This window comes from Prionailurus viverrinus, chromosome B1, assembly GCF_022837055.1.
Source record: "Prionailurus viverrinus isolate Anna chromosome B1, UM_Priviv_1.0, whole genome shotgun sequence".
Classification (NCBI taxonomy): Eukaryota; Metazoa; Chordata; class Mammalia; order Carnivora; family Felidae; genus Prionailurus; species Prionailurus viverrinus.
Genome location: NC_062564.1, coordinates 61,620,234 through 61,638,092, shown reverse-complemented (window position 1 = coordinate 61,638,092; position 17,859 = coordinate 61,620,234). Strand labels below are relative to the sequence as shown.

The 17,859-nt window shown below is 33.8% G+C and overlaps 1 protein-coding gene across 3 annotated transcripts in view; it reads right to left on the bottom strand.

Moving 5' to 3' along the window:
* The window catches only part of SPOCK3 (SPARC (osteonectin), cwcv and kazal like domains proteoglycan 3), a 491,467-nt gene that overhangs the window by 167,688 nt on the left and 305,920 nt on the right, over nt 1-17,859 (bottom strand). For all 3 annotated transcript variants that reach the window (XM_047857662.1, XM_047857660.1, XM_047857661.1), the window contains one exon: nt 10,829-10,952. In XM_047857662.1, coding sequence (XP_047713618.1) covers nt 10,829-10,952 — 124 coding nt within the window. The remainder of the gene's footprint in view (nt 1-10,828; nt 10,953-17,859) is intronic.

Sequence of the window (17,859 nt, the reverse complement as noted above, 5' to 3'; positions counted from 1 at the left end):
GGTTGCTTCAAAAATTGGACAGATTGAAGAGACTGCTTTCAAGCATCACTCCAAAAATAAGGAGTAGAATCAATTATGCTAATTCAACTGGAAAATCAAAGATCTTCTAGTGGGCTGGAAGGTCACATTTGATGCACTGTCAATCTGTGTCCACAGAAAAATGTAGTTGTGACTTGCAGGTCACACCCGTTTTAACATTATTTTGTTTCTACAACACTATGTGTACTGTTGGAACTATTATCTTGTATGGAAAACAGGCATTCATTTGCCTCCATATAGAAAACGTGGTGATTTGCACCTCAGCGGTGGTCTAAGAGAACTTCACCTGCTTTAGGAAGCACCACCAGTGGATCATGTGGCTCTCAGAAAACTGAGATCTCTCCTAAATGAATCACACTTGGGTATTCAGTTCCAGGTGGCATACCAGACTCATTTTTTTTATGAGCACCTTGACAGGAATTTCTCTCTACAACATGAGGCACCCAATTAGAAAAGTTGATACAAATTTGTCACTGATCTTAGGTGAAGTGATCAATGATACCACATTGTTCCTAGCAGGCATTTGTTCAGGTGATTGGGTCATGACCCCGGAGTGGGAAAGGGAGACACTGTTGACGTCAATATTGGGTTTTTTCCCCCTTTTTAAAAATGTTTATTCATTTTGAGAGACACAGAGACAGAGCGTGAAGAGAAAGAAGACCCAGAATCTGTAGCAAGCTCCAGGCTCTGAGATGACAGTAGGGAGCCTGACGTGGGGCTTGAACCCATGTACCATGAGATTATGACCTGAGACGAAGTAGAATGCTTAACTGACTGAGCCACCCAGGCACTCTGAGTCGAGGTCACCATTGTATGCAGGTTGCTCTCATTCTTCTGCTTGGAGCTTCCTTGCAATTAGCCTTAGTTAAATGCTGCATGAGACAAACTAGTTGGAAAGGTTGATGGAGTGGTGTACTTACAGAAAAATTCTCTGGAAGTCAAAAGATGTGGAAATGAAAGACGGGATATTGTTTGGAGGTAGGGCGCCATGGGTTACTCGTATTTCTGTGCATCTTGCAATCAGAGGCATTGGGTGTTTGTGCTATACAATCTTTTCAAAGATTTTTGTGTAGCAAATTTGGATGATATTTTCTCCTGAAGTACTTATTTTGAATTTTCTTTAATTTTCTTTCAATATTTAAATTGTATATTTCCACTATTTTCTGAATCTCATTAATCCTGTTGAGATAATTTATGTTGGTCTAATGACATAATATTTAATTTTTTATTTCACTAGATTTTATTTTGATACTCTGTTATTTTACTACAATGTGTCTATGTTTACATTTCTTATTTATTTTAGTTGGTACACATTATACTTCCTGTATTGTGGATTCATGCCTTTCAACATTTTGGGAAATTTTTCCATTTCTCTTATTATTTTTTTCACCTTATTATTCTTGGCTTCTCCTTCCATATTTCAGAATATTTGTTTATACCTTTTCATTCTACTTTATATTCTTTATTTACCTTTTTGGATCATTTTTATGAAGCATTTTCTGAAATATGTGTGCTGTTTTTCTGAAAGGCACAGTTTGCTTTTGTTTAATTGGCTTCCTTCAGGTGCAACAGTGTATTCAGTCCATTGCCAGTTCACATAACAAGACTAATTTCCTTGGTAGACAGAATTTAGGGTGGAGGGAAATTAAAGAGCATTACAACACATAGTGATTATACAGAGATGGTGAGAAAATACATATCTTGCTTATACAGTCACTGAAATGGGTAAGGCAGTCACATACCAGTGGATCAAAATCTTTTAGATTTAGATTTTATTAATGATCAGTATTTCACAGGCAAATGTGTGGAACATAGTTTTGCCAATTTTTCAACTTCCTAAGGAGTTACAAATAAATAAATTTTAAAAATTAAAAAAAAACCACACCCTATAATACAAGTTGAGTTTTGTGAAAGGCTAACACATGGTCACTAACACAAAAGTAAAAAGGTTAAAATCTCAAAAATACATCAACATATAAATTTAGAAATTGGTCATAACTTTGTCTTAAACTCATTGAATGGTAGCTACCAATATGTATAACTCAAGAGTCTTGAACGAGCCAAGAAAGTAAGCCTATGTCTCTGTTAAGGTTAAAGAAAGAGAGTTCTATATAACATAATCCATAATGCAATCTCTTGGAGAAGATGGGGCAGGTATTTAGAGTAGGGATACACACGAGAGCTTTAACCCTCAAAAATACAGTGTGCTCACTTAGTTTCAAAAAACCACCTTTCAAAGCTGATTATGGTACTAAGGTGTTTTAAATTAGAAAATAAAGATGCAGTTAAGTTTCTTCATATAATACAAGTTGAAGAAAAATGATTTAGTCAGTGAAACAATTTAGAAGCAAGGCCAAAATATCCATTGTCACGCCAATAACATATTGTTCATTATTTATAATTGAACAGATGGAAGAATTGCCCAAATATTTAACAATGGAAGCAATTAGTCTGATGTAACAATCCTTTTATAGACATGGCACTTAGTTTTCAAGTTTAAACTTAATTTTCTTAATTTTCCTTTTTCTTTTTGGAAAACAAAAATCATTCATCACTCTAAATTATTTCCCTTAACTTTATGTGTGCATTTAAATACACTAAAACTTATTAGCATATTATAAAACACTAAATAATCAACAATTAGAATATAGAATATAGGATATTATGAGAAGAAATAAATCAGGAATTGAAGAGCAAAGTAGTTAGAATTTATTTTTGCTCAATATTTTCCTAGAAAATATTTAAGCAGTATGAAAATTCAGTGATTATTTTTACTTGTTCAAGTTCAACTGATTAAAAAATTATACTTCGCCTTTACTTGGTAATGATATTTAACCCAAACATGCAATATTTACAGAAAAGATATATATTAATTAGTTTCTCCTAAATAATTTTTGGCTGACAAGAAAACATTACATTGGAAATTCACCCTCAATTGATGCCCAGGGCAATAACTGATATCTATACCATGCTAAACACTTAACACTAATAAATGACTCCAAACTTTCTCATTTCTGTCAACTGAGTTTTATGCTTACCACCACCTCACTTTTGTTTCTAAAATCTGTTCAAATAAATTAATATCACAATTATATAAGTTAATTAAATATGATTTAATATATTTAAATATCAGTGCAGAAATGAGGGTTGGCTTTCTAGGAAACCCAAGTTGAGTGTCTCAGATTCAATGAAGGTGAATATTTTTTAGAAAGTTCATATCGAAATAAATAGGTATGAAATAATTCCAAAGGCTGGGAATTGAGTCTCATAAAAATTAAATAATATTCTATCTATTAATCTGTCTTTTAGATTCTTGATCCATTTTTTATTTATTAATTTTGAGAGAGAGAGAGAGAGAGAGAGAGACAGCATGAGTGGGGGAGAGGCAGAGAGAGTGGAGAGAGAGAGAATCCCAAACAGGCTCCGTGCTGTCAGAGCAGAGCCCAATGTGGGCCTGGAACCCAGGAAGCCGTGAGATCATGACCTGAGACAAAACCAGAGCTGGATGCTTAACTGACTGAGCCACCCAGGTGCCCAAAGATTCTTGTTCTATTTTTTTTTTATTTTTTTAAATGTTTATTTGTTTTTTGAGAGAAAGAAAGTGCATGAGCAGGGGAGGGGCAGAGAACAGAAGACACAGATCTGAAGCAGGCTCCAGGCTCTGAGCTGTCAGCACAGAGCCCGACACTGGGCTCAAACTCCCTAACTGTGAGATCATGACCTGAGCCGAAGTTAGACGCTCAACCTAATGAGCCACCCAGGTGCCCAAATTCTTGCTCTTTTTTAAGTAAAAATTTAAGAATTCACTTTTTTCCCAACAACTGAATACAAGAGTTTGCATTTTGTTCCTCAATATATGCTGAGGGGGTCGGAAAAGGGACTATTGGAAACCAAATCAATGGACAAGGGACAAGAAAGGTTTTCTGACATTTAGAGCTCCCCACAAATACAGACATTTATCTCACCGAACACATCTTATTAGGCACCTGGGCGTTGTGTGTAGAAGCCTGTACTATATGTCCTATTGAGTTCCTTTGAAACCTGAAATTTTATGGTAAAGTTTAGTCGTATTATATCCTTCAATGTTCAGTGATTTCATAAGAGCTTATCCCAGTCAATGATTCTGTTAATATGACGCAGTTGTAATCATGATCGAGCTGACATACCTAAGCCAAAAGTAAAACCTAGCTTATGTTGAAAAGCAGTTCAAATAGAAACAGTGCACATGTATTTCTGAATTTTGATCTTCCAACATAAAATTAGTTCAGACAAAGTATTCAGAGGAAGGTACACAGGACAATTACATTCTAAATACTAACAGATATAACACATCCAAATGGTGAAGCGTCAAGAAATATGTTATCTTTCAAAATGTACATAAAGCTACTAGAATTAATAACTGTTACAAAGATAAAGTAATAGAATACTTCAAATACGGAAAAAATAAGGAAAAAGAAGACATAATAGTAGAATGTTGAAACAAAATGGGATTTTCTCAAATTGCAGTAAAAAAGCAAATGGTTCCCCACTAATGCTATTGTTGTTCCAGTTTATTAAAAAATAAAAATTCAAAAACAATAATTTGAAAGGATGCAAGCAATGGTTCTCAACTATGCCTACACTTAAAAATCCCCTGAGGGGCTTTTCAAATTCAGATTCACAGGATCCCATCCCAAACCAATTTAAAAGCATGTCTGTAGCAAGAGTTGGGAGCTCCAGTATATAATGGTTAAGTATTCTACTTGTCTTACCTCAAAACACACACATACACACACACCCAATTTCTTATAAATATCTAAGGAATTCACCATTACTAAGTTCCATTGCAAAGCACTGTATGACTAAATATGAAAAAAAAAAAAGAGTTCAAAACCATTCAGTGTGTTGTCCCCAGGGCGTGCTAAGTTCTAAAACATTAATATTATTTATTGACTTCTACTTAGCAAATGTAGTATCCAATTTATACAGATCAGTTACAAATATATCCATGGTCTATTATAGATGCTTTATGGGAGAACAATTCCTAGTTCTTACTGAAATGATACAATCAAAATATACTTTGCCTCAAAAAAAGAAACAAAGACCTTTATCTTTTGTGTCAATTTCAGGAATGGTTACCTCTCAAATAACCTTGAACAGACTTATATTTTGATTTTTCTGGCATTGCTGAATTTAAAAGAATTCAGAAAACATTTGTTCTTTTAAAATGAAAGTTTAACTAAGCATATATAAAAAGTGTCAATCACTCATCTTAACAGAAAAAAATCAGGTATTACAAAAATGCTTCTTATAAAAATCACAAAAGTCCCAATATTATTTCAAGCAAATCATTTTTTTTTCATAATTGTTCATCTGTTCCTTTGTATTTTTGTGTATACATTTTCAAAATACTCCGCTGAGGATTTCTAGACAAGCTGACAAGTTCAGAACTTGAATTCTAATAAAATAATTATTCCAAATTGGTCACACTGTCTAATGAGATACACTTTCTAAAATTATATCCTAGTTTGACTGAAGTTTTCCTTTGGACACCTTGTCATAACCTCTTTCCCACCCCATCCCCCAACTTGCACCTATTATACTTTGTAATGCCCTCACCTCCAATTAAGTTGTACAGTGGAAACATGATTTGTAATTTCCTGTCCATAAATTGAGCTGAAGTTAATGAGGAAGCATTGTGGGTCCAAAATAGAATCTGAAGGAATATTATTTGTAGTCGTAAAACAAACAGCCATATGCAAGGGAACCAAAATATAGAAAGGTCATAAGAAGACCAGCAAAGCAGCACTGGGCTTTCATCCTCAGGGTCCCACATCCTGAGCTGATAGTACCCGGCTTCTTATCAGTATTATTATTATTTTTTAATTTAAATCCAATCTAGTTAACATACAGTGTAGTAATGGTTTCAGGAGTAGAATTTAGCAATTCATCACTTACATATAACACCCATTGCTGGTCCCAACAAATGCCCTCCTTAATGCCCATCATCCATTTAGCCCATCCCCCCATCCAACACCCCTCCAGCAACCCTCAGTTTGTTTTCTGCATTTAAGAGTGTCTTATAGTTTGCCTCCCTCTCTGTATTTATCTTGTTTTTCCTTCCCTTCCCCTATGTTCATGTTTTGTTTTTTAAGTTTCATATATGAGTGAAATCATATGACATTTATCTTTGTCTAACTTACTTCACTTAGCATAATACCCTCTAGTTCATCCACGTGTTGCAAATTGCAAAATTTCATTATTTTTGATCAGTGAGTAATATTCCATTACACACACACACACACACACACACACACACACACACACACACATCTTCTTTATCCATTCATCCATTGATGGACATTTGGGCTCTTTCCATAATTTGGCTATTGTGAATAGTGCTGCTATAAACATTGGGGTGCATGTGCCCCTTCAAATAAGTGCCTTTGTATCCTTTGGATAACTACCTTCTTATGCAATTGCTGGGTCAAAGGGGAGCTGTATTTTTAATTTTTTGAGGAACCTCCATACTGTTCTCGAGAGTGGCTGCACCAGTGTGCATTCCCATCAGCAGTGTAAAACTTTATGAAAGAAATTGAAGAAGACACAAAAAATGGAAAAACATTCAATGTTCATGGATTAGAAGAACAAATATTATTAAAATGTCAATACTACCCAAAGCAATTTACATATCCAATGCAATCCTTATCAAGATAACACCAGTATTATTCACAAAGCTATAGCAAGCAATTCCAAAATTTATACAGAACTAGAAAAGACCCTGAATAGCCAAAGCAATGTTGAAGAGAAACCAAAGCTGGAGGCATCACAATTCTGGACTTTAAGCTGTATTCCAAAGCTGTAATCATCAAAACAGTGATGGCACAAAAACAGATATATAGATTAATGGAACAGAACAGAAAACCCAGAAGTGGACAAAATGTATGACTAACTAATCTTTGACAACAAGGAAAGAATATATACTGGAAAAAAGACAGTTTCTTCAGCAAAAAAGCAGTTTCTTCAGCATGGTGTTGGGAAATCTGTACATGCAGAAGAATGAACCTGGACCACAATCTTACACTCTACACAAAAATAAATTCAAAATGGATGAAAGATCTAAACGTAAGACAGAAAGCCATCAAAATCCTAGAGGAGAAAACAGGTAACAATCTCTTTGACCTCAGCCACGTGTTCTTACTAGACATGTTTCCAGTGGCAAGGGAAGCAAAAGCAAAAATGAACTATTGGGACCTCATCAAGATAAAAACAAAAAACAAAAAACAAAAAAAAACAACTTCTGCACAGTTAAGGAAATAATCAACAAAACTAATAGCCAACTGATGGAATGGAAGAAGATATTTGCAAATGACATATCAGATAAAAGGTTCAAAATCTGCAAGGAATTTATCAAACTCAACACCCCAAAAACCAGTGAAGAAATGGGCAAAAGACATGAACAGTCACTTTTCCGAAGAAGACATCCAGATGGTTAACAGACACATGAAAAAATCACCCATCAGCAGGGAAACACAAAGCAAAACCACAATGAGATACCACCTCACACCTGGAAGAATGACTAAAATTAACAACTCAGGGGCTCCTGGGTGGCTCAGTTGGTTAAGCATCTATCTTCAGCTCAGGTCATGATCGTGTGGTCCATGAGTTCTACAGCTATGTTGGGCTGTGTGCTGATGGCTCAGAGCCTGGGGCCTGCTTCAGATTTTGTATCTCCCTCTCTCTCTCTCTGCTCTTCCCCACTCATTCTATGCCTCTGCTTCTCTCAAAAATAAATAAACAGTAAAATTAAAAACTCAGGTAACAATAGAATATTGGTGAGGATGCAGAGAAATGACCAGTGTTTAACATATCAGAAATACTTAGCTGATGGATTAGAAACCTCAAACAAGGGGCTTCATGGTCCATACTAAACCTAGAATTTGGAGAACATAATTAATGTGAGTTCCAATGCCTATGAACTACCCCAAAGCTGTTTAAGGCTCCCCTGTCAGAATTTGCTTAGTGTATTGACAAAATTGAGTGATCCAAGAGCCAAAATAAATATCCTTTGACCCCTGCACCAATCTTCTGTTTTCATCTCCTGATAAGTAGAGCTGAGAATAATAAAATTAATTTTTGAAGAAGGCATTAGCCTCTGTGGTCTTTGTTCTTGATCCAGTACCTAAACAGCTTTCGGCTTTGTCTTACAGAAAAGTAAAATTAAAAGATGAAGGCCTTATTTTGAATTTCAAATCCAATAAACTTCCAAAAATTATTATTAAGGATTATTTAATGTTAGGTCTTACTGGGATAAGATCTTCATTTAGTTTGCGTTGTTTTATACAGCCAAGCCTCATTGCTGTAAGATTAGTATTGGTGGTCCATAGGCAAAAAATCACCAAGTTAAATTAGAATCAACAGAAATGAGGATGGTGATTGGGGTTTATTAAAAGCTCATATTCATTTGAATCACATTCTTTTCACTTCATCTTGTATCAACAAGACATGTATTTAGAATGATAAATATGCAAATAAATATTAAAATAATAATGCAATAGTTTAGAATTCAATGGATCACTCAGAATGGTTACAACTCAATGGATTACAATGGTTTCATTAACAATATTCATAAAGTCACTGAAAATGATTTGTAAGTTGAAGCTTCACAGGGTGCTCAGTACAAAGAACAATGGAGAAACCTCATGGCATTGGAAGCATATGTGACTTAACCTACTTATAATAGGTATATTTAATCCTGAGTGGGGATATAATTCTGTTTATCCAAAATCATCAAGCAAGTCCTCGGTCTTGAAAGGAAGACATCATTCATGATTGTAACTTTGTGTTTTGTAAAACTAAATTATAGAACTTATCATCTACTAGGAGCATCCCTAAAACAGTCCCAAACAACTAGGTGGTGGATTAATGTTAGCACGCTCTAGGGACACCCTGGACACAAACATACTAGTTCCTCCAGCACATATATTTCTAATGTTGAGCGAGACGTAAGTTTATCCTAGCTAGATGCCAGTAGAAACTCCAATCTCTTCCTTGATTCAACTTGTTCAACCATCAATGTTCATCAAGTACAATTAAGATTAAATTTTGTTTGCCATGTAGCTCTACCCACCAATCTGAATATTATAATCTTCAGCCTTCATTGTCATTGAATAAATCAGTATAATGATTTACATTGTCAAGTAGGATTACATAATATGAGATAGATTCATTCTCCCTTGTGCTGAAAGCATGAATTTTCTTAACTTGCAAAGCTGAGATTCTGGACCACGCTAAATTCACCAAGATCAAGGTCATATTGAGATAACCAGTACCATTCTCTGTTCTCTCCTAGCATTATACACCTATAAAACTTCAGCAAATAAGCACATGGCACCTTCACCAAGATACACAGTAGTAAGCACCAAATAAGTACTATGTATGTATTTACTGACTGAATGAATACGTCTTAACACTGCAGTGCTATTATTAAGGTTAGGATTATAAACGCAAGTTTAAGTTGTGAAGACACATATATTATGATAAGGGATGGTTCATAAAGAGGTATCTACAAAACAAAATGTTCAGGTAGCCAACAATTTTTGGAGCTCCCTTAACAGTAAGCAAACTCAGATATGAATTGAGGTAAAGTTATTTTATACTTTTCATGTATCCTATTTAATGTGAATATTCATATAGTTTCTTAATGAGATATTAATGTGTTTAATTATAGGGCAAGTTTCCATGGGGAACACAATACAACATGCGACATTATCTTTTTAAAAATATTTTTTAAAAAATCTAAATTCATAAATTTACCTGGCCCCAAAGTTTCATGTAAGACCTTGTGAGCCTACATTCTCTTCTGTCACATAATCAAAGAAAACTTATCCGTATCTTATTAGGTAAAGTTCTTAGAAGCTCCTATATATTTAAATAATACAGGACACCAAATCAAGAGGCAGAATAATGTAGAAGAGAGAACAGAGACACTGAATCGGAGATGGAAACACATCTTGGTTTCAATATCAATAAATATGTGAAATTTGCCATATCTTTCTGATCTTTAGTTTTCTCATTTGTTAAAAGGGATTTGGGGGGGTTAAAAGTAATACTATAGGAAATAACAAAATAAAAGAACTAATGATAATGACAGATTGTAGCTGCTATTGTTGTTATACTCATAATAATTTTTAACATTATCATATGACATACTTCCATTTCTGACCTCTTTCAAAGTAGCAACAAAGGAAATGTTGCTTTTCTTTTTCTTTTCTTTTTTCTTTTCTTTCCTTCTTTTTTCTTTCCTTTCCTTTCTTTCCCTTCCCTTCTCCTCCCTTCCTTTCCTTTCCTTCCCTTTACTTTCTTTTATTTTTTTTCTTTTTCTTTCTTTTTTTTAGAGCAAGTGCCAGCAGGGGAGAGGGGGGTAGACAGAGAATCTTGAGCCCCACACCTAGTGAGGTGCCGGATGCAGGGTCAATCCCACCACCCTGGGATCGAGACCTGAGCCAAAACCAAGAGTGGGACACTCAACCGACTGAACCACACAGGTGTCCCAGGATATGTTGTTGTGTTTTTTTTTTTACTTGAGTGTGCAGAATGTTCACAATTTTAGTATTTCAAACTTTGAAAAGTCTGATATAAGAGAAACAAATACATATGAAATCAGATTCTAAACCGATGAGATTATTTGCACTTTTTTAAAAGATAAATAAATCATTTGGATGACCACATGGGAGAACTAGTAATTTTATTCACTTAATGATAAGTACACATTACACATTTCATAATAAATGACTATAATTGCCTTTACCTGGGAAGAGTAGGTATGACCATCTGAACCACACACTGGGTTGGTATAGACCACTGGGCACTGCTTGCAGGTGGACGATATGGGACCCCTCCATTGTTTGTGTCCCACTCCTGCATCCTTCGCACTGTTAAAACAACAACAGCAACAATAACCACACTTAGTACGTTTTTTAAGTACATAAATTTACATTAGCATCATGTCTTTTCTCCACTGTCATTCCAGCTCCTGAAGATATATTATAATCGGTAAACTTAATATGGTACTCTTCATCATAATCTTCTATGTCATATATTAAGATTTTCCCATAATAAATAAGAAGGTATTCCTTTAAAATATTGTGCTAGTCACATGTAGACAATAGTTATGTTTCAGCATATAGAATTTGTGTGTGTAGCTTATAGTTGTGATGTGTTTTTCATAATCCCAGAAACAGAAGAGAAAATTGTTTGGCAGTAAAGAACTATTCTATTAAGAACAGTAGCAGAAAAAGAACACCTAATTCACCAGGTATACCCAAAGTGCCTGAAAATAAGAGCAGCTTACTTTGAGAGAAAAAAGCAATAAAGAACTTTTCCAGCAATGACTAAAATTTAGAATGCCAAATTAGTAGGTTTAGTGATAGCCACTCCTCTTTTTATTGTGTAGAAATACCTCAAAATAGATCCATTAGGCTTTTATCTAGAGTAACTTGGGAAAACCCATTCTCTTCTGCTACCTACACATAGAATTATTTGTTTTTTTCTTTTTGATTAAACTACTTATTGCTCTGCCTATTTGTGTGAACAATTTACATAGAGAGGGTAAAATGCTTAAAAATAAGAAACAAAGCAACAGAGAATTTATGCAAAAATATTTAATACTTAGAAATCTTTTAGTCAACCAGTAGTCACTCTTATTCATTAAAATTGTTTATAGAGAGAATAATTCCATGTGTCTATCATGATGACAAAAGATGTTTTACTGGAAACATTTTGCTTCCAATTGCTTTCTTGTTTTCACAAATTAAATCAAACTTACACAAATGTAATCCCAAAATACTATTCAGAAATATGATACTAGTATCCATTATAGGGAAAGAAGTTCAAACTATGTGTTTCAAATTTGGTAAAATGTGGATGGACATTGAGAAAAGGTTTTTATCCTCTCTTCCCCCCACCCAACAACCTTGCTTCTCTCAAAATTTTTCATGAATCTATCATAGCTCCAAACATTTCTCTTTATTTTAATTTTGTCACTTTTTTTCCAAAAGACTGCCAAAAATTCTGCGTGGCCACAGAGTTCATCTCATAAGAGATAAAATGGGGAAATTAACCATGCTACTATTACTGATTAAATAGCTGGCATGAAATTCCCATGGGAATTAAAACAATAGCTGAAAAACTTGGAAAATTGCTCTATACCACTTTAAGACTTATAAATTACATAAATGGATCAGAGGGGGGGAAATATTCTATTTTCATTGTTCTTTCACATTGTGTAATCAAAATAAAGTACAAAATAATGCATGAAGATACTTTAGGAGACATTATTACCAAGCTCAGGTTCCTAATCAATAAAAATTATTTTATTAGGGGCGCCTGGGTGGTTCAGTTCCTTAGGCATCCAACTTTGGCTTAGGTCATGATCTTGTGATTTGTAAGTTTGAGCCCTGCATCTGGCTCTGTGCTGACAGCTCAGAGCCTGGAGCGTGCTTCGGATTCTGTATCTCCCTCTCTGCCACTCTACTCTCCATGCTCTGTCCCTCTCTCTCTCTCTCAAAAATAAATAAACATTAAAAAAAGTTTAAAAAATATTTTATTAGAAGAAGCTGTATGATTTGGGATATATGTACATATGTGTGTATACATACACTATAGATAAATTATATCTTTTCAATTCACCTCATTTTCCATTCATACCATAGAGAACTTAAAAAAAAACCCTAATAAACTATAGAAACTAAAAGATTGTTATACTAATGACTTGGTTTTATTAATATACATTTTATGATTCATTAGGAGATCTTTCACATTTAATTCAAAGAATAAATATATAGAGAAGTAAAATCTTTTTAAAAATTTAAAGATTTATTAGAAATTCTTGTAATGACTTCTTAATCAGTGAAATTACAATTGACTTGTAAAATAGGTTTGGAGGTTAACACACACACACACACACACACACACACACACACACTTTGGTTATCTTTATTTCCTCCAAAGCCAGCATTGCTGAACACTAAACACTTTCAAATTCCTAATGTGCATCCATAAAAAATGATATTTTTTATTTAGACTTCATCCTGGTTAGAATTTGCTCAAGTATCATCAACATTATAAATATTATATATTGTATTGCATACACTTGCACCATGATTTTGAATAAGAGTTGATGCCAAACTCTACCATTTCCTAAGCCAGTAGAGTATTTAGTTATGCTTACTTTTAAATAAATGCATTAGATGGGATAAGCTAACCAGAATTCATGTTTAATATATTCATACCATAACACATAGAGAAGGAGCAAGGAATCATGAAAATTTTACTATACTCACTAAATCCAAAAGAAATCCCTTAGCATTTTGTCATCATAAGACCGTCTTTATAAAATAAATCTTGTATTTAACAAAACAGTCTAGAAAACATGAGCCTAAATTTGAAATTTGAAATTCTAAATATTATAGTTTTTATGTGTTCTTAAATCATCTCAAACTGTTTGATGTGACTCACACATGAAGAATATTAATTGTTTATTTAATTTTCTGTAGAAAGACAAATTACATTTTAAAGGGCAGTATAGAATAGCGGTTTTCCAGGCATGGATTCACATTGTAAATAAGGTACAAATACAAATGAATTTCTAGGAATCTTATTTGAAAAAAAAATATTTCTACAAATTCAAAAATCAATTAACAATGTACTAATGAGAATCACCAGATGTACAAAAATAAGGCATGTACATTTTTAAAGGTTTTTTAATGATTATTTTATGCTTAAGTAATTTCTACACCCAAAATGGGGGCTCAAACTCACTACCCCGAGATTAAGAATCATACACTCTACTGACCCAGCCAGTCATTCTGGGTCAGTACATTCTGGGATGTAAATACTTTATTTCAAAAATCAAAACATCTAGAATTGAAATAATAAGGGATTTCCACATGAAAATAAGTGATATAACAGAGGAAACACTCAGGGACAAATAAACTGCATTGTTAATAAAGGCTTTAGGAGTTGAGCAATGCTGATTATTTCTAAAGGTGGGAGTTGGGCAAGGCTTTGCCGACATCTCACGATAGGACATATATATGGTGCCCTTTCGTGCTAAGCAGTGCTCACTCTGTCAGCTAGCTGTGTCTCCACTCACTGTTCACCGGGAAGGACATTTTTGTATCCCTGACTCTATGTTATCAAAGATATCATGTGATTCAGAATTTTTTTTCGTTTGGCATCAGGAATGTTCCTCAGAATTCACATTACTCACAGTCTTGTTTATTAAAATATTTGTCTTGTTCTTAGGAAAGTTCGTGAAGTAGATGAAGTTATAACCGAAAATTTCTAGGACTTAAGTTGGTATCTATGCGGTGTATGTCATATGTAAACATACAATTACATGTAAGTGGAGATTCTTTGTTTGTTTGACTTTTAATTATATTTTGAAGGTCCTATTTAAGGAAGAACAATCATGTTTCTAAGTGAGAGACAAAATCATGGCACTCAATGTACAGACCAAGATGGGCAAAGTGAAGGGCTAAGAAAAAGGTAGAGCCGGCTCCAGTTATTGGCATGACAGTCTGGCACTGTGGCAGGAGGAATTACAGGTAAGAAACCAGCATAAGCAAAAGCATCACTGGCATATTATTCTGTGAGGTGGGGAGGGGCAGAGACAGGGAAAGAGAAAATCCCAAGTGGGATCCATGCTGTCAGTGCAGATCTGGATGAGGGGCTGGAACTCACGAGCCTTGAGATCATGAACTGAGCCAAAATCGAGAGCCAGATATTTAACTGAATTAGTCACCCCAGCATCTTGCAGTTAATTATTTTGAACTATTCTCAAGTAGGGCAATAAAATTTTCTCCCATTAATGAAGGGCAAGCTCAAGCTGGCTGCAAAATTCTGAAATTATTTAGAAATTACTCTTCCAATAGCAACTCGCTAAAATAAATGTCTTAAAGGTCTACCTTTACGGTAACTATTTTTCCAAAATAGATACTTCAATTTTGGAAGATTTGAGTTAAAAATTTATTTACTGACTTTATCATGGCATCCTATATAGCCATAATCCTTCCCCTTAAAGAGCAAAAACTTGTATATTTGAACCCAAATAAATGAAGTAATTAAATGATACTCTATGATGCACAAAGTCAAGGATTTTTCTTGAAATCTTCTTATTTAAATATTCCACCATTCAGGCACTAGGTTAGTTTCATACCAATACACCTGTTATTGTATTGCTAGTAGCTGGAAAATTAAACTACCAAAAAGAATTTATACTATTGCTAGTGCTCCTTTACATGACTTATTCTGAGGCAGTTAAATTTTATCAACTATTTATTACCTGAACTGTCTCCTGTGCTCCTGAGTTACCATTCACTCTGGTCTCCCAGTCTTCGTGTAAGACTGGAAGCAGTGGTTACCCGTGAAAGCTCAGCGGTCTTTTATTTCTCTAATAACTAGCACGTTAATTACTGCTACATCTGTTTATTCAATCACAGTCTCTGTGGTTTTCTGTTTAGCTAATCATTTTGTGCATTTTAACCATATAATTTAAACACAATGTCCACGTTTTAGGATTTCCATTGATTTTCGAAAGAGCACAAATGATGTTACCAAAATGGTTAGTAGAAAAAAAAAAAACTCATTCCAATCTGATTTAATTTTTATACACAGCCATGTCATTAATCAGTCTTGACAAGTCAGTGACCTCCCTGGGTCTTAATTTCTTCATTTATACAATACTAAGCTTCATCAGTATGGATCATTTGATCTTGAGCATTCGATGAGTCTATAAATCTTTTATAAAATTACTTATACAAAGGCACTCAAAAATTAGAAGCATAGGCAATGCATACGGGCCATATGTTATGATTTTAGGACTTGACAGTGTTATGAAGTGAAACAAATATATCATTATGGTGTGAAAGATGATGTTGAGTAGGCCAAGAGACAGATAGAAATGCTGAAGTTGCAAACTTCAGCTATTTCAAGGTAGCAAAGGAAAGGTGTGGAGGAAGTCCAGTGTTGGGATAACTAATGAAAGAGGGAAGATAAAGTACAGCTGTGTTTAAAGAGGCACGAATTCTATGAAAGTATAGCCAAGAATCAAATAATATTTGTATTACAGTATCACAAAACATCATCAATAATCATAAAGAAAAATAATATATCGTATTTATACTATACATAATTATATATTTTTCTAAAGCTCTGTATTCCCTAAGCCTGGCATCATACATTATAAATTCTCAATTCTTTAGGCCATAAATATGCAAGCAAAATAAATTCCAATTTATTATATATTTACCTTAGAAGGGCAATCGTCAGCATTTATGTCCTAGTTTCTTAAGTGTATTTGCTTCTTTCTATGTGCACTTATAGTAATTTAACTTTTTTCCAACAAAACAATTTTCTTATAATCTGATAAAACAGATACTCTTGAATACCTCAACTGAGGGCAGCCTGGTGTGATGTATTTCTTGTCTGGTTAACACACCCAACATTTCAATTCCTTTGGGCAATCAGTTATTTTAAGTTCTGTCAGACTTGTGCAACAATTCTTAAGTCATTGACTAACAACTTATGATTCTTTCCCTATTGGTTATAACTCCAAAAAAATGAGGCTGCTCTTATTACTTCTTTTGCCATGAGTCTTAGAAAAGGGCAAACGGTATTAACAAGGTGGAGGAAATTATCTTTTAGGGCAACACAGTTACATGAATGCTGGAAAACCCTATGCAGAACTTACTAAAAGTGTAGTTGCAACTATTGGGATCCTATGATTTTTGTACTGTGTGTAGCAGTAATTTAAGGAATGAAGCAAGGCATAAGCAATTAATTTTAATTTTAAGTAAAAAGACATATTCAACAAATACAAAACAAACATTTATTTATCTTAGAAAAAATTATTAACTATGGCTACTAAACTACAGATATTATGTAAAAATAAGTTGGTATAGCTTATTTTGCAATATGAACAGAAAATTCACTTACTCCATATATTTTACAAAGAACTAAGATTCATAGAAAAAGCTCACTTGTACATGTATTTCAAAATTCAGTGACAGGAGTAATTAATAAAATGTATCTTTAAGAACTATGCATTGCATAAATTGAATAAGTTCTAAAAATTGATTATAGTAATAAATTTCAATATGAACCATACTTCCAAGTCAACTTATATGATTCAGCAATGTTGCCAGAAAATCAAGTTAATTAGTGATTTAGAAAGTATATTTTTTTACAGAGCAATAAAATTAAACATCAGAAATTAGACTTTAAAGAGACAAGGATAATTTGTAAGGTCCCACACTTTCTTTGAACAACTCTTAAAATAATTTTGCAGAGTTATATTGCTACTTAGGTAGAATATAATTTAAGTGAGGTTTATTACAACAACGAGTATAATTGAACATAGATGTTACTAACACAACAAACCAATTAGTGAGGCTAATTTTCTATCAAAAAATGTTTCCCTGACCTTATTTGAAAGCTATGGAATCATTCCAAGATTTGAATCATGGACAAGTTATAATGATATTTGAATGATACAGTCTCTCAAGTAAATAATTTCTTATTAGGCAGTGAACATATTCATGATTATTAAAGGCAAAGTTCAAAATAGCTATAACTATAAATGACACTTATAAGCTCTTTTTCAATCTGGCCCCCAATGGGCTGAATTACTAAAAGCTCAAAATGTATAAAATGTAGATTATGTCAAATTCAGATTGTAGTGGTCTTGATCCTTGCCATTTCCACATTAATTTCAAACATTATTTTAATTACTAAAGCCCTTTCCATTTAACTATGGAGAAGTATATTCAACTGCAAAGA